The sequence below is a fragment of the Hippocampus zosterae genome, chromosome 16 (assembly GCF_025434085.1).
Source record: "Hippocampus zosterae strain Florida chromosome 16, ASM2543408v3, whole genome shotgun sequence".
NCBI classification, from domain to species: domain Eukaryota; kingdom Metazoa; phylum Chordata; class Actinopteri; order Syngnathiformes; family Syngnathidae; genus Hippocampus; species Hippocampus zosterae.
In genome coordinates, this window is record NC_067466.1 from 14429761 (window position 1) to 14450597 (window position 20837).

Below are 20837 nucleotides of genomic sequence, written 5' to 3' on the forward strand. Positions count from 1 at the left end.
ATTTTGCCACTTTCTGTCGCTGAAAATGACATTACAGTTGCTCGGCTCAGGTCGCAACCAACCATGGGTCGCCTCTTCTCTGAAGCTGAGCCAGGATTGTTCGTTACCTGTGCTCTGAGCAACTGTGATGTCATTTTCAGTCGACAGAAAGTGACAAAATGGCCGCCCCCGGAAATGACGAAAAAAAACGGCGGATTTTGCCGATTAAACTCATTCCGCAAATGCTCTCAAACATATTTCTTGTCAGGAAATTTACATGTATTTACATGTAAATTACATTTACATGTAATTTACATGTTCAAGATGGCAGTAAAAACAACTCAGCAAATTGTTCAGCAGCAAACAACTTGCTAGCGTTGTTGCGCTAACGCCGTTGCCATCGATGACAATTGTTTATATTTTAAAAATGTTCCGAGCTCAAATATCCACCTTCTCCTTTTACATTCAACGTTTGAACCTCCCTAATTATTACGGTACTTTGTGAATCCATAAGGTAATGAGATTTACGCTGTAATAGTCGCACTACAGTATTTTATGTATTCAGTCGTTGACTTCTGAACGCATAAAACGTAGAACATGACAACGAGACAGCTGATGCCGTGATCATTTTCATTTAATACCAAAAACAAAAAAAGCCATGCAGCTTTTGTCACTTTCCACAACAGTCAACACCAACACACTGACACGAGTGAAGAATCATTTGGAGAATCGTCAACATTTGGCAAAGAAGGAGCCGAAAATGAACGGGTCCTTTGTGCGTGCAATTTCTTTTTTGGAAATCTTACAAAAGTCATCACTCGACAACCATCGGGCGCTCTGCAGGATTTTTGTGGGATTCAGTAGAAAAATTGGATTTTTGAACTTTTTTTGGGGGGGCGGGGGTGCTTTTGCATATGCGGTGGAGTGACACTGATGTCACTGGAAAGTGAAATGGTTACATTGTATAATGTCGACTTTACATGTCAATAGGAATACAGTCGAATTTTTTGTGTAATTTCCTACTCAATTCTTGTCAGATCACGTTACTATTCACAGTTGTCGTCTTCAAAAACGAGGGGAAGTTGCAATACGTACCCTGAAAATTGTAAAAATATGAATTACTTTTGCTCTAAACGAACAAGCGCTAAAAAGGAAAAAAAAATTAGATTAATCATATTTGGCACAGCTTGCAAGATGGCAAACTTATGAAGGCTGTATGACCCGAGAAGGCATATGTGAATCACAGTAGAGTGAAATAAAATGAGAGGAAAGCCGGATCATGGGGGGGGGGGGGGGGGGGGGGGGGTGCTACACTCCTTGATTGAAGGAAAATGAATTGAGGTAGGAAAAAATATCACAAGACGCGGGAAGCAGTCAGGAACAGTTGCCAAGCATGCTACGCAACACACGCACATTCGCTCGCACGCACGCAGGCACACAAAGCCTGTGCATGGCAGAGTGGCATGCTTAAAATCAGCCGTCAAAAAAATATATCATTCCTTAAATAGCTTACGTCCTCAAATAGTGGCCTTGGTGCCAATAGCGTGCCTTGATATCGTCGCCGAGTACTTGAACAACTCATGAGATCGGGGATTTTAAAAATACACAAAATGCGCGGCATGGCTTTACAAACTGTGCAGCAATAAAAAAATATATATAAATAAAATGACATCCAAGCACAGCTCAGTCAAAGTCATGCTTTTAGCTTTTAAAAGTACCTCAAATGTACCTCCTGGCTTGCTTATTACCCAAGTCTCAAGTCCAACGCATATTAAGTCTACACACCCTTGTTCAAATCCGAGGTGTTGGTGATATAAAAACATGAGACCAAGATTCATTCTGAAACTTCTTTGATCGTTCATGTGACCTTTCACCTGTGAAACTCAATCAACACGTCATGAAAAGCCCACTAGAACAGCTAATATTCACTTCAATGTGTTGGGGGGGTTAGTTAGAGACCCTTGAAACGATTCATCTTGGTCCGATTCCTCCCTTTCCCAATCATACTTTTGAACAGGGGTGTGTAGACTTTTTAAATCCACTGTATGCTTCCCGCCCTATAACAGACCGCCTGTAAGTTTCGTTACGACTCGGTTCCTCTTCCTTACCGTGACCGCCGTGTTTATTTTTATTTTTTTTTAACAGTTTCAAAATCGAGCCAGGCATCCACGGCAATCACAGCCTTCCAAATGTTCTCCATGGTGGACTGGAACTTGATTGCAAGTCAATATTCTGTCTCGAGCCTTTAAAAAAATCTTTTTTTTTTTTTAAAGTCAAGTCACATGCAGTCACCATAAAAGTTGCAATGACTCAAATCACCAACTCTGTTTACTACTTCGGGACGCTAAATCCACCTCTACCGCACTGCATTATTGATAGGCACTAACAATAAAAGGGACGCACACAAAAAGAAAGTGCTAAGGCAAGGAAGTTACACAATCGACTCCCACTGTAAAAAAAAAACAGAAGTAAGAATTCTCCCTGGACAAGACAACGGCGTCTAGCGCTCTAACTTTACACTGGCGATTGTACAAATAAAGGCCTCCACTTAAATACACGCCGACTACAAATACGTGCCCGATACTGCAGTTGCATACATTTGTACCCCAGCCACTATTTGAGGAAATATGGTAGCACATTGGACTTACGTACATCGTCATGTAAATAAGTAAACATCAGACCACACGACTCGGGCATGCACTTCCACAAAAGGGGGAACACGAGAAGACACGGAGCGACGTTAGCATTAGCATCATTCATGCTAAGAAGCGACGGTCGTTATTTAGCAAGTTTTCCTGTTTGCCTGCATGACCTCTTTGAGCGTGAACGACATGAACGCAATCTGCTCCAGTTCGCTTTCTTTGCCGCACTCCATCAGGCACGAGAACTGATCGTTGTCCCGGTTGTAGGCCAGGTCTGAGTAGCCGCTGGGCCCGCTGTGGAGGATCCTGGGCCGGTCCCACCCTCGCGAGTGCAGCGGGGACCGGTTCAAGTACACGCCCATGTCCCGCCGGCTGTGCTTGTTGGTCGGGTGCATGAAGAGGAGCCAGGTTTGCGTGTCGGGGGACAGCGGGGACGTGTCGCACGTTTTGTTCTCGCCGTCCTCACCGGGGATGAACTCGGGCACGGGGAAACCGATGACGCTTCCCTGGCAGCCTTTGGGTTGTTCCACCAGCTCTCGGGCCGTGCGGGGTTTGTCAAAGCAGACGCCGCTGTTTTCGCTCAGCGCCTCGCTTCTGTGGCCGCCGAAGTTGCGAGCGTTGCAGTACAGGTGACTCCGGCCCTCGTGATCTATGATCTCGGCCATCTCGCACTCGCACGATTTCTTGAGGAGCATCTTGCCCATGTGCCACGTCTCGCCCAAGTCCGCGCTGTAGACCGTCAAAGCGCGCGGGTAAACCGTGTGAGGAACGGGGAAGGAGAAGCACCTGTATGGGATGTAGTAGGCGTAGGCTGGGATAATCAACCTCCCGTTCTCCAGTTGGACCCCGTGACCCGGACCCACGGCGAACGTGGCCCACTTGCGGATAGTTTGTCCGATCACGCTCTGCGTTACATCCGTGACCTCGCTCCAGGTGTGGCCGTCGTCACCGCTGCTGACGTAGCAAAGACGCGTCTTGTTCTTACCTGTGATGATCTGCCTCTGCTCCGAGGTGTTGCCCAGGATGCAGACGAAGAATAAAAACAAGGTGCTGGTGTTTTTCTCAAACACGGGGCAGGGGTTCATGGTGCGGTGGTCCGGCAGGCATGCCGTTGACAACTCCTCGCTTGACAGCCACTGGAAGGATAAGACTGTTGTTAAATATACTCACCGGACTCTTCATTAGGTACACCGGTACACTCTAATAATGTTCACTAAAGGAAATAAAACCATATAAAGTGCAATCGCTGTAATGTTTGTTTCTCTGTATTATATATTAATAGAAGGCAAGACAGAGAGGAGTATTTTGAGATGTGGTGAAAGAAAATTTGGAGATAGCTGCAGTTAGAGCAGAGGAAAAAAGCGGCATGGAAGAGAATGAATCACTGCGGGGACACCTTGACACAAGGTGACACTCGTCCTGTGACATTTCTGACATACCTCCCAAGTTACAACCGAAAGGGAAACAACAGCACAACCATGAGAAGAGTATGTGAGTCGTTTTTATGTCCTACCTGAACAGATCCGTCATCACTCTGCACCCCTCTTCGCATAACCAGAAGTTTGGCATCACAGTCACGTGAAGAGGTCCTCTTCTCTGCAAAGGCGAGAAAGGTGCCACTGTGCCTCAGGTAGATGAGAGCAGGAATTCTGTACGTGATGCCGCTTGGCTCCCTCTCGAATAAAGTTGTTTTTGGTGGCGCCTCTCCGCCGTCGCTCTTCGATGGCGTGTTCCCCATGATGCACCAGCTCCTGTGAGGTGCATGCAGCACGTTTATTATCAAGTCACAACACCTTGGTTGCACACGTTCCAAAGCTGACTCACTGGGAAGAAGAGTTGACAATCATACGCATCACGTCGTTGTGCGACACGGCACGTAAAAAAAGTCCTTACCTTCACTTGTCACGCTTCACATCTGTCACCTTGAGCTGATCAACACACAGTCTCGTTTCATTAAGTGGAGCCAAGAGCTCCGCCGATCATGACACTGACGCCGAGGGACGAACGCAAGAGAAGAAGACGCGGAAGGGAGAATTACTTCCTACTCACTTCCGCGTTCGCTTGGTCGCCGCTTTTCCAAACCTAAAGCGAGGTTTGCCTCACAAGGCGCCATAATTGTTATTTACTCGTCGTTGCGAGCTTACTTTGAGATACTATCCGTCGAGACAACCGAACCCATTGGCAAAATCAAATAAAAAGAAATAATATCCCTCCGCATCGAGTCGAGAAGTCATTGTAGCGCATGCGCAATGAGTCGTCATCGACAAAATCGCTCTGAACGAAAATATTTTCAAGCCTGAGTTGATAGAAATATTACTCTTATCGATATATCGTTTACAGTAGATATGTAAGGCTATATTTCCGGTTCATTGTCCTTAATAAATATATGAATTAACAAAAATGCCGGAGTCTCACTTGCGCGTGTGGCAATAAACTATTTGTCGCCACCCACTGGACAGGAGGTATAGTGCTGACATGTTGTTGCTAGGCGACGGCACTTTTCAAAGAGAAAAAAAAATGTCTTTCAGTTACCGTGGACTCAGTAATTCCCCAAAATGTTTTCCAGCACGGACATTTCAAAATAAAGAAGAGGACGAAACTATTGGCCTCGGAAGAAAGAGGATAATCTCCCGAGAGACACTCCGTAGGGCGCCCAAGAGCAAATAAAAATCTATAAAGTCTGGAGTAGTATTGTTTTCGATATCACTATATTCTACTTGCCGTAGTGTTGAGTAATAACTGAAAAAAAACATTTTTAAAATGGTAAAATGTCTGAATCATGGCTTTTTAAATATTGACCAGCAGGTGGCGCAAAACTATCAAACTGAAAATGACCTGCTCCAGAGTTATTAAATATATTTGTCGATTATATTGATGGCATTCTTTTGTACACCGTTGCGGAGAAAGCACCGAGTTTAACGCCCTGCAGGTCTTGATGCTTGATGAAAACAAACTGCACTCTGAAGCCTCTGAATCTTTAAGAGGTCATGATGTGTTTGCTTTGTAAGCCGACTGCTTGGATGGTGTTTCAACATGACAGTAGTTTGGTTTGTGTTATCAATATTTTTTTCTTGAAATCTAAAAGAAAATCATTGATTCATAATTCAGAGGACATACAGTTTGAGTATATACTCTGCTTTCGGCGTGCAAGCGTATTAGTTAGCTGGGGGCGTTTCATGGAGAAATGAAAGGTGACATTTCAGGACCGATACGTGGCCTTAACGATACAAATGAGTCTTTGTTACTCAGGCAATTGACATTCCTAAAGACAACGGCAAAAGTTCCAAGACACACGAGGATGGCGCTTGCGCCCGAGAGATTCTACTCCCTGCATGAAGAAGATGCAGGCTAAATCAAATCCTGATGTGGCGCGGTCTGATGATGAGGACTCGTGGCTATTTTTATTCGGCAGAATTTCTTCCAGGCCTAAAAACGCTTTGGCTATACAATGGCCCCATGGTGAAGAGGAATGCCTATATATATTTTTTTTTACCAGGAATTCACACAGCTGCTCGGATGCTGAAGAACACACTGAAGAATCTTAATATTTACAGAGGCTCCAAAGCAAGACTTGATAGCATCCAGACGGCGTACAGACACGGACTGAACGGGTTTGGCCACGCTACACACAAACTCTTTGCATGTATGCTTTATACTACAATCCGGAGAATTATGATGGGAACAAAACTTTTTTTTCTTTTGGCGGGGACAAATTAAGGATCTACCACTGTTGAGACAAGACAATGTACTACTGAAATGGGACTCAAGTTAATCAAGGAAATGAGCGAGAGTGCAACACTAAAATGAAGCACCTTTAAGTGTGCACAACTCACACTCACAACATCTTTTTATGCGTTTCAGTTACCTTTTTTTCTGCTTGTGTGAAGAAGACAGAACACAAAGAGGCGCTTATGCCCCGAAGGGATTTGGAGATAAAATAAAGGCGCCTTCTGAAGGGGAACAATGGAACATGGGAGTCAAAACCGAGAAGCCGGAGTGAGCTGAGAGGAGTTGGTTGAGTTGCATCCAAGGAGAAAATAACTGAAAATGTTCCATGCCGTGTGTGTGTGTGTGTGAATGTTTATAATTATAGAGGAAATGTGCAAGGACACCAAAACAAAAGGACCGACATTCATTTCGCATGGTTTCAATGATCAGAAAGGATGATGAAAATGCCATATTATCATTTGGACTAATAAACAACTACCGCACAACAGCTCAGTGAGGCTTTTAATCCATGAAGTTGTTTTCTCTGTGCCGCTTCAGATTCTACATGAGTCAGATTGAATCGGTTGGTCAACTCCAACAATAATTTTTCCATCTGTCGATCTCCTTCAATAAAACTTGTCCTCGTCCTCATCCCACACAAGCGCCGAGGAGAACATCCGCGCAGAAAGGCCTGAGCCAATGCGCTTCCCAAACGTAATTGAAATTTGAACCGGACGTGATATGCTGTAAACCTGTAATACTGCCCTGCTGGCTCGAGTCATGTTCCCCACAAACGAAAACCAACGTGGTCATCGCGCCCATTTTTCTGCTCCTTGAGACGGTATACAATGTTTAAAGCTCTGCAGTGCAAGGCTGCATTTTCGGATCTCCAAACTCCTGTTTGTGATTATTAGTGACAAGTAACACAACAACAGCACAAAGGGACATCTGGTGCACAGCAATCAGAATTTTCTCGACAGTAAAATGATATACCACTGTGACAAAAGAGAGAAAAGACAAAAACTGTCCTAGCTGCAGATTGTTGGCTATTCAAATGAATGTTGTACTTTCATGAAATGTGCCCTCTAGCGGCTGTAACAAGGATAGCATTGACATCTGATCATGAACACGTTAGTGAATAAAGATAAACACCCTGATGTTTGCCCAGACAGAATCACACAACACCCTCATTATCCAAAATCAAACATATCAAACAACTCAAAAAATCGACACGCTTTGGAATAGCACGCATTGTCCAAACTGTTTACCTGGCTGTCCAAGTGAAGGTCAGCCACTCGAGCTCGGCTAACGAGGCAGCCGACACCCAATCAGGCTGTGACGAAAAGGGACCTCATCAACACTGCTCATTAATTCAAGTGCCAAATGAGCTCGCTTCAGTCTGGCGCCGTTCATGCTTTTCCTTTGATGAAACAAACTCATGTGGAGGGTTCAGATCCGAACAAGAGGCCGTGACACATCCCAACCTTTGAAATGTGCTGAGCTTCCTTTTATCTCTTTGCAAGCGCGTGTTTAACAAGGTTCACATTTATAGGTGATCACGAGGAGCATAGTGTTCATGACACAGTTTTTCTCTATGACTCACACTCGAGGGTGAAAAAAATAACAAGGCCCTCAGCATATCTCTGAAGTATTTGTCATGAAGTATAAACACGGCAGAGTGTATGAATCAGCTATGAAAGCAAACACGGCAGTGAGGCTTAATTACTTTTTAACATGATTTGCTGCGATTCCTTTGGCCCTTCACTTCCTTTTGAATACTGTCAAGTGAAGTTAGCCCGCTAGCTGGCTAGCTAGGTTCAACGTGGCATGGCAACTTCCTCTTGAATACTGTAAAGTGAAGTTAGCCCGCTAGCTAGCTAGGCTCAACGTTACACGGAAAGCACCGCGCAGGCAGGTAGAATTTACTCTATTCCAGCAAGCGGGGACTTTAAAAGGATGCTTTTTCACAGCTCTAACACGCAGAGATGTTTCAGAAGAAAAATACCACACCAGGGTAGCAGCAGCGTTTGAGACTGTAGACCAGGGGTCACCAACGTGGTGCCCGCGAGCACCAGGTAGCCCGTGAGGACCACACCAGTAGCCCGCCAGTGCTAGGATTGTGATTTGCTCGTAGAAATTATGATTTAAAAATGCAAACATGGGCAGTATTATAGATTCTATAGCTACCTATTTAGCTATCTAACTAGCTAGCTACAGTATACGTCTAGCTAGCTAATGTTCTAATATTATTAAATTTAATTTGTACAAATGTTATTTCAGACGCGTATCAATTTGGTAGCCCTTCACACAATCAGGACACATGAAGTAGCTCTCACTCTCAAAAAGTTTGGTGACCCCTGCTGTAGACAAACACTTGATTTTTTGAAGCCTGACTTTGTATACATAACTAAATAACTCACTCTTACACTATTAAAAGATCTTTTCCCTTTTGTTTCAGAATCCACTCTGCCTCCCTCCAAGAATGACTTGAAATGACTTAAGTCAGAGGTCCTTGGATTCGTGTTTCACGATGTACAACATTCTGCCCTCCTTGTGGAGGACATGATTGACAAAAATATTGGGACACCGGTCCATCACACTTGACAAGAAGCAATAGCTGCCAAGAAGTTGTTTTGCTACTTGCATGCCTTCATGAAAATGAAATAAAGCCATTACCGCCGCTAGCCCGTGACTCATTATTGTACTGAATTGCGATCGTATTAAAAGACGGAGGTTGGTAAAAATTCAATTAAGTTGGCGACCCCTGATTTACAAACGTGTTTCACTTCTCACTCACTCTGTCCTGCATGGCAGCAGGGTGGGGTGAACCTAAACGGGGGCCTGAGCAAGTATGTAATTTTTACCCAATCACTGCCACCAGCTGCTACAACCTCGAGAGTCAATAGAGTAAGCACGCTGAGCTCACCTAGCGCGTGTGACAAATTCAAACCGTGAGTAAAATAAACGATGGGCTTTTTTCCCACTCAATGGCCAGGGAGAAGCGTATCAATGTGAACTGAGAGAGTCTTGTTCAAGCTGTTGCGTTCAGAGGCTTACACAAACATTTTTGTGTGAGTAATGAAGGCGTGCAAATTGGAAATATCTCCTGCAGTGTGGGAGAGCGAGCGAGCGATCTGGCGCTAAAAGTGTGAAAGGAGTACAATGAGTCATTGTTGGAAAGGGGAGGGGGCACACGAGGAGTTCATCGAAGGAGCAATATTATTCTGGAGCCTTCTGGCAGCTCTCAGTGAATCATGAGAAACACACAGATAACTTGACACCTGTTGATCAAACAGGCTTGAGGTGAATTGCGTCTTGGTGTTTCGAGTTCAGATTGATTACGCTTCGGTTTACAATGTACAGCTGGAGAAAAAACAATGTTTACACTGATTGAGAATTTGGACCGGGATGGGCGAATGTTTAAAAAAAAAAAGGAAACAAATATGACTGAGTTGTAATATCACTTGTCACCACCAGATGGCATACATGTATAAATTGCGCTTAACACAGTGTTATACTGCCCTGTACTACAACATCAGCAGGCCTAATAAATCTGTATAATTTTTTACGGATTCGGAATGATAAGCAGGACAGCTTTCAATAATATTAAAATTTTGAGTGGGTTGATTTGACTGAAAAATTAGCTTTTGCACTTCACCTTGGTTTCTCATTTAACAGTTTTGTGCCATCTTTGAATTGTATTTTTTTTTAATACGAGAGAACCTTTATGGACTGGCAAAGAACCCCAAACATTACAATACACAGTTATTTTTATTGTTTGTTGTTGGATTATGCAATGTGCATATCATATATTATCATTATATTTTGGCAGATTCTGAAGGACAACATATCCAATTAGGACGCCGCCATCTTTAAGCTGAGAAACACATGTCCTTTTATTTACACATTTGGCTTTGTTGTCTCATTGTCATATTATGTACTGGGAGAGAATTGTACGACACAAAATGAACATCATGATGAACATGACAGAAAACAAATGGAACCTTTGATATCAAACATCCAGCTCCGCGATACAAGAAGACTTACTTTCAAAGGCTCCATTGTAGTTACGAAAATGTTTGACAGTCGACTCACAACAACAACTTTACATCCTGTGAGAAAACGTCGTATTTACAATAAATATGTATATTAAAAATAATAATTGTACATACCAAGTAGCTTGTGGCCTCATATCCTGGAATAACAAATGCTTTCCATGCAGTTAGAGTACGCGTTAAGACTGCTCCCAAAAGTTTCCAGTCCGAAAGCGAGTTAAGGCGAGCACAGGCCTTCGACCTTCTTGGGATTGAGAAACGTCACCATCTCCCGAATGCCATCTTCACAAACGGTCGCGGCTTGATCCAGTTTGCCTCCTCCCTCTTTGAATTTCCCCCACGTCTCTGGAAAACAATCCCGACAGTAGTCAGCTGTTATCATTTAGAAAACTGCACGGAAATGTACAGAAACGCCGTGGAAGGCACCTTCATCAACTGTTGTCAGTAATGTGTAATTTTCCGGATGATGCTGAATATCTTTCCTTTGAACATCTCCAATTTCCATCAGTTGTAAAATATCTGTAGGAAAGAAGTCGTTTGCTGTACATATCAGGAATATTTTTTTTTGGGGGGGGGGGTGTAAAAATGTGATCTGTACAGTACCATCTACTATCTTCCACACTTGGACCTCCACTCGAGCAGTATTTGCTCTTTCAATTGCCATGATCCGAACTGTGCTGGGGGAGTCGACCTTCAAAGCTGATTCCACTTTGTATACCGAAAGTTTGTTTTTGTGGCCCATGTAACACTGAGTCTGGTTACGTGCGGCTTTATGTTCTAGACGGAAACACAAATGGGAGAGTGTGGATTCGTTTCAACGGCTAGCGGAACAGCTAGCGCTCCGTGTTTGGCTACCTGAGCACGTCTTGCAGCACTTTCCTGGAGACTTGACCGGATGTTGGCACGCATAGTGGCTGGGGCACGTGATACGTTTACACTCCTGCAGGCCATCGCGACATGAGCACACGATGCATTCCAGGATCTTCCCCAATACCGGGTGCCACATGTCTCCATGCGAGTATGTCTTGCCATTATATAAACATGCTGATGAGGGAGACAGCGGAAAAAACAATGATCATGGTTGGTGTGTGACTAGAGGGGGAAAAAAAAGGTAACTGCATTAGTGGTAGGGAGGCACTTGGCCACCAGACGGCGCTGCTACTCTCTTTCGAAAATTCTTTTTATATGTCATACAGAGTCATACATGCCTGCATAAAATAAACATGTCGCTTCTAGTTGTCATTTAAGCAACTTAATAGATATGACTTGTAGTTTTGCTTGATCTGTCCCCCTCCCTTCACATGCAAGGGACTATTCTGTCTTCTTAAAGTGCATGTGCGCAGCGCTTAGCAAAACAAACCGGAGGCAAACCTTTTTGATGCTTCCTCTGCAACACAATCGTCACAGTGGTTTCTGCAGCCCCTCTGAGGTTTAGTTTATTGAGGCTCAGGTGACTGGGAGAAGTCCTGACCCGAGGGGACTGTGCACGCGCCAGCTCTCCCAAACACTGGTCCACTGAATGTCTCTATAAAGAAACACAACATACAGGACACCTAATTGAGCAATGCAAATATTTCTTTTTAATTGTCAATCATATGTAATTCATGAAATATGAGCATTTGGAATGTATTTGTCAAGTAACACACAACGCCTCTGTTCAGCTGCTGGTTTCCATCCTCAGCTGATGACGAGCCACTGGCGCTGGAGTCTAAAGGAAAAAATGCGTTAACTTTAAATCAACGTAAATGCACAACCCCATGAAAATACAATTAAACACAATGATTGTATTTGGCCGAATTCAAAATTGGGAATATATCTGCCATGCGCTCACTCAAGCCAGGACCAAGATACTCTCGTCCAAGTTGAAAAGAGACACGTTTCTTTGACAGCTGCAAGAAGTTGGACTACCTTTACACACCAAACAGCAGGTGTCGGCAAGCTTGACCGGAGAGGAGCAACTGATTGGTTGGCAAGTTTTAACTGCACAGAAGATGTTTCCATTCTGAGGGAGGAAAAAAAGAGAGAGGTCTTTTTAGTTCCAGATGCTAAGAGAAGATTTTTTTTTTGACGATATATTTCCCGTGTGTTAGAGTGGAGAGGAATACAAAATCTACCACTGAATAGCCAAATTGAGTCTTGAGACAATAATATGATAACATCGGCTCATGAGATACCGTTTCCCCTCCACGATTTATATGATTGCCCGTTAAACCATATGCTCATCATCTACTATGCCATAATTGTAAGTGAAAATGGTGGGGCTCACAGAGCACGAGCACATGGCACACTGGTTGCTTGGCTTGGCTGGCAGGTTATGCTTGGTGAAGGTCTCGCCAGGTTGATAGATGGTTCCATTATATCTGCACAACTTCGCAGGAGCTCTCAGGCCTGCTGGGATCTTGGGCTCGTCTAAGAAAACGAGAATACGATATTGTATCAGGTCACGACAAGCATGGCTTTGCATGGCTGCATGTTAAGTATGCTGTATTACTAGACCTTCTTGCAGAGGATAAAGAATATATGCCTCTGAGTATCGTGATACCATACCATTTGTCTACATGTGTTGCTCCACCGTTTGTGCCGAGATATCTTCTAAAACCACAACTGTCGATGTTATCCATGAACATGTCAGTGGACCTTTGCTGTTTGTTCGCATCACGCGACTTTCCTGAGGCTAAGCTACGTGGTTATTTTAAGTACACGATATGTAAGTCTCTGCTTTGTTTGATTTGACAGTAAATGTCTACTTGTAGTGACACTAAATAGCTTGAAGGCCCTTTTTTGATGTATCGTTCAACATTTCTCAAACCGGTGTTCATTGCGAAGTGAGTTTAAGTGAACTCAGTGCCACCATCCAACAAGTAAACGCTCTTCCACTAGATGGCAGAAGGGACAATTAACCTGTGGATTCATTCATCCATACAACGGCTTGATTTTCCGTGAAAAAGGCGTCGAGCCAAGTGCATTTTTGAGACAACAAACGCTTTACCTGTACATCGTGGACAACACTGCTGCGGGTCTGCCACTGGCTTGCCGCACGGCAGAGGAGGACACTTCATTTTACTGCATTTTACATGGCCTTTCTGAAACAAAACAACGGCTTGTGTGTCACATCACACGTTGCCATAATCCTTGTTTAGACTGAAACGTTACAAGTGGGGGGTACCTCAGTGCACGAGCAGCGTATGCACAAGACGAGTCCGAAGGGCTCCAAAAAAGGATGCCAACTATCTCCTGGTTTGAATGTCTTGTCTTTAAAGGTGCACAGCACCCCCGAGCCTGCATTGGTGGTTACAAATGAAAACATGAGCTCCAGAGAACGAAACAAAGACGTATGCAACGTGATCTAATTGTAAAACAATTACAAAAGTGGCCGCAAAGAAGAACATTCAATTCACTCAGACGCCAGTGCAGATTTTATGTGGAATAAATAAATCAGTAAATCAACGATTCTACACAAAACCCTAAACTGGATGCAATCTTGAAGAGCTTTTTCTACCCTTGTAAATCAATGTCCTTGAAAGGCGATACGCGTGGCCGAGAAGTTAAGTCTTACCTTTGCGGCCTCTCAGCTGGCTGTCCGCGCACCAAACGAGCATCAAAGACACCAACAAGGACTTCATTTTATCAACCCCCAACTCGTACGTGATACGAACCGAGAAGTAAGACAGTAAAATACATTGTATCTTTCTACACGAATCAAAGTGAACGAATCGGTTTTGCTTGGTTGAGCGGTAGCGCCACCTGCGGGATAAAGGACATCATGACATGCGATTAGAATGTTTTGTTGTTGTTGTTCTCAGAAGCTCTCGATAAATGATTTTTTGTTGAATTACGACTAAACATATACCTGCATCTAGGACTATTATATTCGCTTTGGTTTGAATAATGATGATGAAAATGAAAACTTAAATTCTGAATAGAAATTACAAAATCTGAACTCTATACTAAAATCTAATTATACAGAGAAGCAGTTTGGGAGTTTTGGTTAAATGCTAGATTACCATAATTATCTACATTATAGTAAAGTATAAACTAGAGCACTTTTATATAAAATCTGATGGATAATTTCCTTTCTAATCAATAAATGGTAGTTGTCAAAATGCTCTCACTTTAGCCTACACATTCTACACTTTGAATATATTTATTTTGTTGTTTAGATCAAATATAATTTTTTTAAAAGTACCTTGTATTTTAAAAATGATACTTTTTTTAGCTTTGTAAAAATGACAAATTCATAAAGTCTTTTTTTTGTTTGTTTCTAAATCGTCCATAACGGGTGATAAAACAGCATTTAAAAAACAAACCAAACATCTCTTATAAGAATAAACAAAAAAAAAGGACATGAAAATAAATGCTTTTGGATGCCTCTGCTCCATCTCTAATCACTGTACCCATTGACATGACATCATGCAGTGGCGGTTGATCACAGATAAGGGGGAAAAAAATCCCTGATGCTTAAATCACACACATCTGTATTACTTAAAAGATCTTTGACCTGTCTTGAAAGATGTTGACTTGTAAAAATGGTAAATGGGAAAAGGGGAATCAATGACATACTCTATGTCCTTTAAAAACCTTGGTAGTGTGATCTCAACACTTTTAAAACTAATACTAACAATCTGCATTAAAATGTCCGAGACAGTATTGTTGATAACACTTGGGGCGCCCAATTTTAACACAAGAATGTTCCTTACACTCTCAATTATGAATGCGAAGATAATAGTTAACACACAGTTAAGCTCTCAGAAAACTTGAGTCTCTTCTGTGCAATCAGGATCTGAATAGAGCTTCACCCTGCCATATATAAAGTCTCTGAAGTGCAGAATATTGCATTTCTAGCCAAGGACCCAATTGCACCTCCTGGTGGTCACACGGAGCAACTCAGAAAGTGCTGCTGCGTGCACTTGTGTCGTCTTCTAACTTCTGCCGCTTCTTGGCTCGGATTGCGTTCATGGCTTCTTCTATGGAGCGAGTATCCCTCTTGTTGGCTACCGGCACTGCGTAAGAGAAGTCAACGACAGGGAAATGATTGCAAGGGCAGCTCTCGTGTGCTCTAACGGATGCAATTAGCGACACTCACCACATCCATATGCTTGGTTGGCTTCCAGTGTGTGTGCTGCATCTTTGGCTGCGGAGGTGCCAATCAGGTGACTGTACTTGTCTCTGTAGTTGGAATTCGGACACACCTCCGACTTGTCGCTCTGCCGGGATGCTTCTTCTTCCAGAGCCGCCAGCTCCTACAGTAGTCGAGAAAAAAAAATAAAGAAAAGTTCCATCATAAGAGCACAGTGATAACAGCGAAGCAGGAGTGCCTAATGATACGTCTGGTAACAGGGCCTCTTGTCTTACTTTTAGCCTGCGCCGCTGCTCAGCTAATTGAGGATCCCACTCCTCTCCTTTGCGAAGAGCCTCCAGCTCCTCGTCGGACGGAGCAAATTCCTACAGGATCATAAGTGTAGAAGGTCAAAACGCTGCCTCGCATTCATGTCGATATTTAGTGGGATTAAAAAGCATATTTTCCAACCTTCTTGAACAACATGACGTAACGGCTCTCTTCATCCTCCCCGAATGAAAAAGACGTCAGACCAGCCACTTCAGCGACATCATGCCTGAAAAGGGAACAATTACTGTTGGGTAATTACATCTCTTCAAAAACTCATTTTGTGTAAATGCGATATTTAATAAACCTTACAATATACTTCGCTCAATCTTCCCCATTGGGTTATACTTTCGCTTCTGTTGTGTACTGTCTTGGATGAAATCTGATACTTCTTTCTCCATCTAAATATTGAAAGAAGCAGTTTAGCGCCACTTTACACGCAAGTTCACATGTCAAGAAGCAAGACCACTTGGCTCAAGCGCGTACCTTTTTCCTGAACGCTGCTTTCTTTCTTTTCTCTTCTTCTTCCATCTTCTTGAACCGCGCTGCTTGCTCTGCAAATGTGATAAAAGTTAATCAAACTCAGCTACGCCAAATTTCCTCACACAGTCCCGCAGGTCCTTTGTTTCCCCGACATGCGCTTTTTGTAAATCAAACACTATGATGATTACCAGACAAGAATAAACTTCATTGTAGCAAATTGATAAAATTAGGACATATATTTCCGCATACTGTAAATTCACTGTTTGTCTGCTATTTGGATGCTGGTTACGATGCAAATGTCGCAAAAAGACAGTAAACGAAAGTTCAGAGTATCAAGCGATGGCGCAGACGTCACACATTTTCTACATAGGGACCAATCACAACTCTACGAATGCGTCAACAGCCAACATGAAGAATACACATGAAGAAGAAGAAGAAAACCTTTATTTGTCTCACAATGGAGAAATTCCCAATTCACAGCAGCAAAGTTAAGTCAAGCCAACAGTATTTATAGAGCACTTTCAAACAGCCATCGCTGCATACAAAGTGCTGCACATGGAGCAATTTAACATGCACAATAAACAGTAAGACAAATCGGTATTATGAATAAATGAAGCTGTTAGCGTGTGCGTCGTCTATCCGGGGTGTAGACTTGTGGAACTGATAATAAACACGAGATCGTGGGCGGTGTCTTTGGCTAAGGCGGAACTATTTACCAAATATGATCTGGATAGCCAAACCGGCCTATAGGAGCACCAGAAATAACATCGTTTGCCCTTTCCATATCTTCCCCAGTCATGTATCATATCACTCGATGCCGTTTTAAAAGAAGAACACAAACTGACTTGCTTCAACGGCTAAAATATCGTTATACCTCGAGCCTTTCGCCGACTTTCCTGGTCGCCGACTGTTGGAGGTTTTTCCATCGAGCTTAATATTGAACCGAGCAGATCCGCCATCTTGACTTGAAAGCGACAACAACGACTACGCATGCGCGCCTAGTACAGTCTTCTTCGGCGCTTCCCAAATTGGTAAAGTAAAAACTTTGGCGCCTCTAAGTGTACAAATTCCATAATACGGATACCATACACAGTAGTACAGTACTGCATTATTTTGGTTGGTGAACCTTTTCTTGACTTTTTCTTCTATACATTAATATTACATTTGATAGGCAATTAAACCATTTCTAATGTTGCAAAATGAGACAGTTTAAGATGCTGATTTCCTTAAGATTAAGAGGTATGCCGATGTTGACAGAACACTCAATTCACTACAATTGTCAATCTTAAATGGAAAGCAAATTTTCAATTTTTCACGATGGCCGCACTACTGGTGACAAGACAAGTCTGCCTCTTGTCCAAAAGTCAGTCAGTCACCCCAATAAGTTAAATTAAATGTATAAATAAATGTATAAACATAAATTAAATGTATCGACTTTAATTCACCACCAAACGATTCTATAATCATTCCATGGCTGGCTTTTCCCTCCTGAAAAATGCACATTTTTAAAATATATATATTGATTGATCATAAAGTCATAGATGACAAAAGAAACAAGCTGGTTCAAACATTTTAAACAATCACTAGGGGGCATGCTGCACAAGCACCTGCGCAACTACACGTGTCTATGCCTTGTAGTCTTATTGTCTGGATGACAATTCGCCCTGCGTCATGGCAGCAGCATGTTTTGTATAGTTTGATTGTGGTTTCTCAGCATCAGCAATAACCCATTAACTCCTGCTGCATTCAGATGTGGGCAGAGCAGTGGGCTGACAGAGGGCAACCCTAACACGAGGCAGGGCACACGGTCTTTCAAATTAGACTTAATCCTCGAATATAACCTTTTGGGGGCCTTGCTCATTCGAGGGCATCCTCTCTATCTTGCCATAGGGATGCATATGTAAATTCATTAACTATATCACTCAGTCGTTCTTCTTCGGGTTAAAAAAAAATAGTTGCAGCATAATGTGTCCTGTCCAGTACTGAGGAGGCCACACATACTGTAGCAGGTTGACGCAACTGGGCGGGCTTCACTTCTCAGACTCCCTTCATTCAAACATACTTTGTTATTGGGATTTGGACCGAGCCCGGCTGACTCCACCCCCGTGATTGCAATGAGGTATAAATGCGGCATCAGCGTGCCCACAGCCAAATCTGAAAGCTTATTGGTGCCCAAACATGAAGGGACTGGGCTTGGTTCTCCTTGTGCTTCTCCTGCTGTTTGCCGTCGTGGAGGGTAAGCAACAGATCGAACGATTTTCACAACTCTGTGACATCAAATCGACACATAATTATGTAAAGCCACATACATTGATCTCATGAGGGCCCGACTTGCTCATTCATACATGGAAGTCAAACAATTTGCCAGGTTTCTTCAAATTGTGTCTTTGAGAGCACAGGATGGTGTTGTCATCATTATCATGAATGTCGTTGTCTCCAGGCAATGATCCCAAACCACAATACTGGACATGCGGGCATAGAGGACTCTGCAGACGGTTCTGCTATGCTCAGGAGTACACGATCGGTCATCACGGGTGCCCTCGACGATATAGGTGGGCTTACAAAGATCATAAAATATACACTTTAGTCTCACATAAGTCAACAGTTTGGATATACGAAAATGTGTGACAGTCCCGATAATGTCCCTTGTTCACTTGCAGGTGCTGCGCCATACGCTTTTAACACCTGCCAGTCTTCAGCCGGGACCGGCGAGAACAGTCACAGAGTGATGCGTGCTATTTCAAGGCCTTGAATCTTGCTTGCAGACCTTTAAAATATCAGCGCGGTTTGAAAATGAGCCCTTTTGCTGTGAACCTCTAATCTGTTGGCTCATAAAACTCCATCTCTTTGTTTGAAATATTGTATGACATATACCGCATCTACTATTTAAAAAAAAAATGCGGTTTCAAATACCGTCTGAAAAGGAGTGTTACTAATAAAGGTGTGAAAATACAAACTATTTGTGTTTTTTTTCCTGTATAGTATTTAATTAGAATTGTTATGTCACCTTTGACAGGGCAAAGCAGAAACGTTGAATTTGTCAACCAGTGCCGCATGATCATATTTTGTTAAACACAAAAACATACACAAACACATTTTATATTGATATCGGAAATATATATAAATATTAAAAAATAAAACAAATATTAGTCAACATTTATTTTTGTTTAGTGTTGAGTGTATCCATTTTCTGTACTGCAGTTCATGTTCTTATTAGGTTGCAGGTGAGCTGGACCTCATCCCAGCTCACCGTGGTGCAAGAGGTTGTGTTTCGCTCAATCGCAGGCGAATTACACAAAAAATAACAATTTCTGCGTTGTGTTTGTAAGGACAGAAAATGCGGAAACGAGTCCAACGTGGGCCGATGTTGCACTGGCAGGACCCAATAATTGTCAAGTGACTGACTCCAATAGTAGTTGGGGTGGGCCGGCGCTTTTGTGAATGAAGTGTCTCGTTTTTGTTTGAACCATCGTGTTTGTCTGTCTGTCTGCAGGACAACATTGCCAACCGGACATCAGACATCACAGTTCAACAGTCTTGATTGCAAAGCACATTCTTTGTTATTCTGCCTGTGAGACAGAAAGGTCAAATGTCTGGGCAAGGTGAACTTTGACAAACTCAGAGCACGAGTTGCAATCGATAAACATCGGCCTTGACGGTCATTTATTGGCCTATCGTTGATGAGTGAATGAATATGGCTGAGGGGAGAGCAGGCATTCCAAAAGTATGGATGCTATTTGTCAACACAAGCCGTTGCGTTGTGTCACGTGATGTCATCTGGTATGAATGTTTGAACATGAACGTGACCCAAACAGCAGACGCCCCTCACAGACTTTGTTTACGCCAGGCTTCACTCTGCTAACGTGACAGCTGACCAAAAAAAAAAAGAAAGTCATTCCATGTTTTCCGGCATCAGGTTACACAAAGGTTGACTCATGAAACTATGCTGACGTCAAAGAGTCAACAGAAGCGAATAGTTGAAATTACTTGAGTGGCTCTAATGTCACCCACTTTGTTTTCGCGAGTGGCTCTTGATTTATTGACATTTTTAATCATTTCATGATTTAATTTTTTAACATTCAGTCACATTTGTCGCTCAGAGGCACGAGAGTCAGGTTTCCGTGACAGCAGGGGGGGGGGGCTCATCTGAAATTTCCATACGTTGGCATATTGCTACCTATAAAATAGAATTATGCCTTAAGGGCTGTTCTATATCAAAACACACGCCATTTATTTCCTGTCTAGTGCTGCAAAATGGAAGAAACCATTTTTTTCCCATTGGCATGAAGCAGTATTATTACTTCATGTAAAAACACAAGTTACGTTGACTGCAGAGTACACAGATGAGTGAAAGCCCTCCAGGGGAGTACGTCTTTTTTTTCCATTTTAATTATTTTTTTTTTTTACAGTGCATTAACTTAATGTAATGCTAAGTTATGTGCAGAAAAGATACACTTTACCTCGGATATATAGTTGTGACATTTGCAAAGTTAAAACACCACGACTGAGACAGCAAAGGTGCAATCGGACAAAGACTATGACAGCACATGAATGAGCAAAGATACCGTATATGGTCATTTTGTGTGC

General features: G+C 42.8%; 3 protein-coding genes across 3 annotated transcripts; all 3 read right to left on the bottom strand.

Moving 5' to 3' along the window:
• Positions 1–595: 595 nt before the first annotated feature.
• LOC127588139 (sialidase-3-like) lies at positions 596–4895 on the bottom strand. The gene is made up of 3 exons (XM_052046728.1): positions 4515–4895; positions 4135–4372; positions 596–3757 (listed from the first exon to the last, which is right to left on the bottom strand). Exons 2-3 carry the CDS (start codon positions 4357–4359, stop codon positions 2762–2764), a joined length of 1221 nt encoding a protein of 406 aa, XP_051902688.1. The 5' UTR covers positions 4360–4372; positions 4515–4895; the 3' UTR covers positions 596–2761.
• A 5305-nt stretch (positions 4896–10200) lies between these two features.
• On the bottom strand, positions 10201–14603 carry chrdl2 (chordin-like 2). Its single transcript, XM_052046727.1, has 11 exons — positions 13941–14603; positions 13551–13663; positions 13374–13467; positions 12651–12793; positions 12293–12386; positions 12031–12092; positions 11756–11909; positions 11240–11428; positions 10988–11161; positions 10811–10903; positions 10201–10729 (listed from the first exon to the last, which is right to left on the bottom strand). Exons 1-11 carry the CDS (start codon positions 14005–14007, stop codon positions 10602–10604), a joined length of 1311 nt encoding a protein of 436 aa, XP_051902687.1. The 5' UTR covers positions 14008–14603; the 3' UTR covers positions 10201–10601.
• Positions 14604–14739: 136 nt separating this feature from the next.
• Positions 14740–17277, bottom strand: spag7 (sperm associated antigen 7). The gene is made up of 7 exons (XM_052046736.1): positions 17125–17277; positions 16254–16321; positions 16080–16168; positions 15912–15996; positions 15737–15826; positions 15468–15624; positions 14740–15384 (listed from the first exon to the last, which is right to left on the bottom strand). Exons 1-7 carry the CDS (start codon positions 17240–17242, stop codon positions 15269–15271), a joined length of 723 nt encoding a protein of 240 aa, XP_051902696.1. The 5' UTR covers positions 17243–17277; the 3' UTR covers positions 14740–15268.
• Between the last annotated feature and the right edge of the window lie 3560 nt (positions 17278–20837).

What these genes read in the sequence shown, in the direction of transcription:
- LOC127588139 (XM_052046728.1), bottom strand. Translation starts at nt 4,359, where the DNA reads ATGGGGAACACGCCATCGAAGAGCGACGGCGGAGAGGCGCCACCAAAA. An exon ending in GTGATGACGGATCTGTTCAG is followed by an intron (nt 3,758 to 4,134) that starts GTAGGACATAAA and finishes TTATCCTTCCAG; the next exon opens with TGGCTGTCAAGCGAGGAGTT.
- chrdl2 (XM_052046727.1), bottom strand. Translation starts at nt 14,007, where the DNA reads ATGAAGTCCTTGTTGGTGTCTTTGATGCTCGTTTGGTGCGCGGACAGC. An exon ending in CTGCTGTTTGGTGTGTAAAG is followed by an intron (nt 12,093 to 12,292) that starts GTAGTCCAACTT and finishes TTTTTCCTTTAG; the next exon opens with ACTCCAGCGCCAGTGGCTCG. An exon ending in GTGCTGCAAGACGTGCTCAG is followed by an intron (nt 11,162 to 11,239) that starts GTAGCCAAACAC and finishes GTTTCCGTCTAG; the next exon opens with AACATAAAGCCGCACGTAAC.
- spag7 (XM_052046736.1), bottom strand. Translation starts at nt 17,242, where the DNA reads ATGCGTAGTCGTTGTTGTCGCTTTCAAGTCAAGATGGCGGATCTGCTC. An exon ending in AAGTCGGCGAAAGGCTCGAG is followed by an intron (nt 16,322 to 17,124) that starts GTATAACGATAT and finishes TCACATTTGCAG; the next exon opens with AGCAAGCAGCGCGGTTCAAG. An exon ending in ACGTCATGTTGTTCAAGAAG is followed by an intron (nt 15,827 to 15,911) that starts GTTGGAAAATAT and finishes ATGATCCTGTAG; the next exon opens with GAATTTGCTCCGTCCGACGA.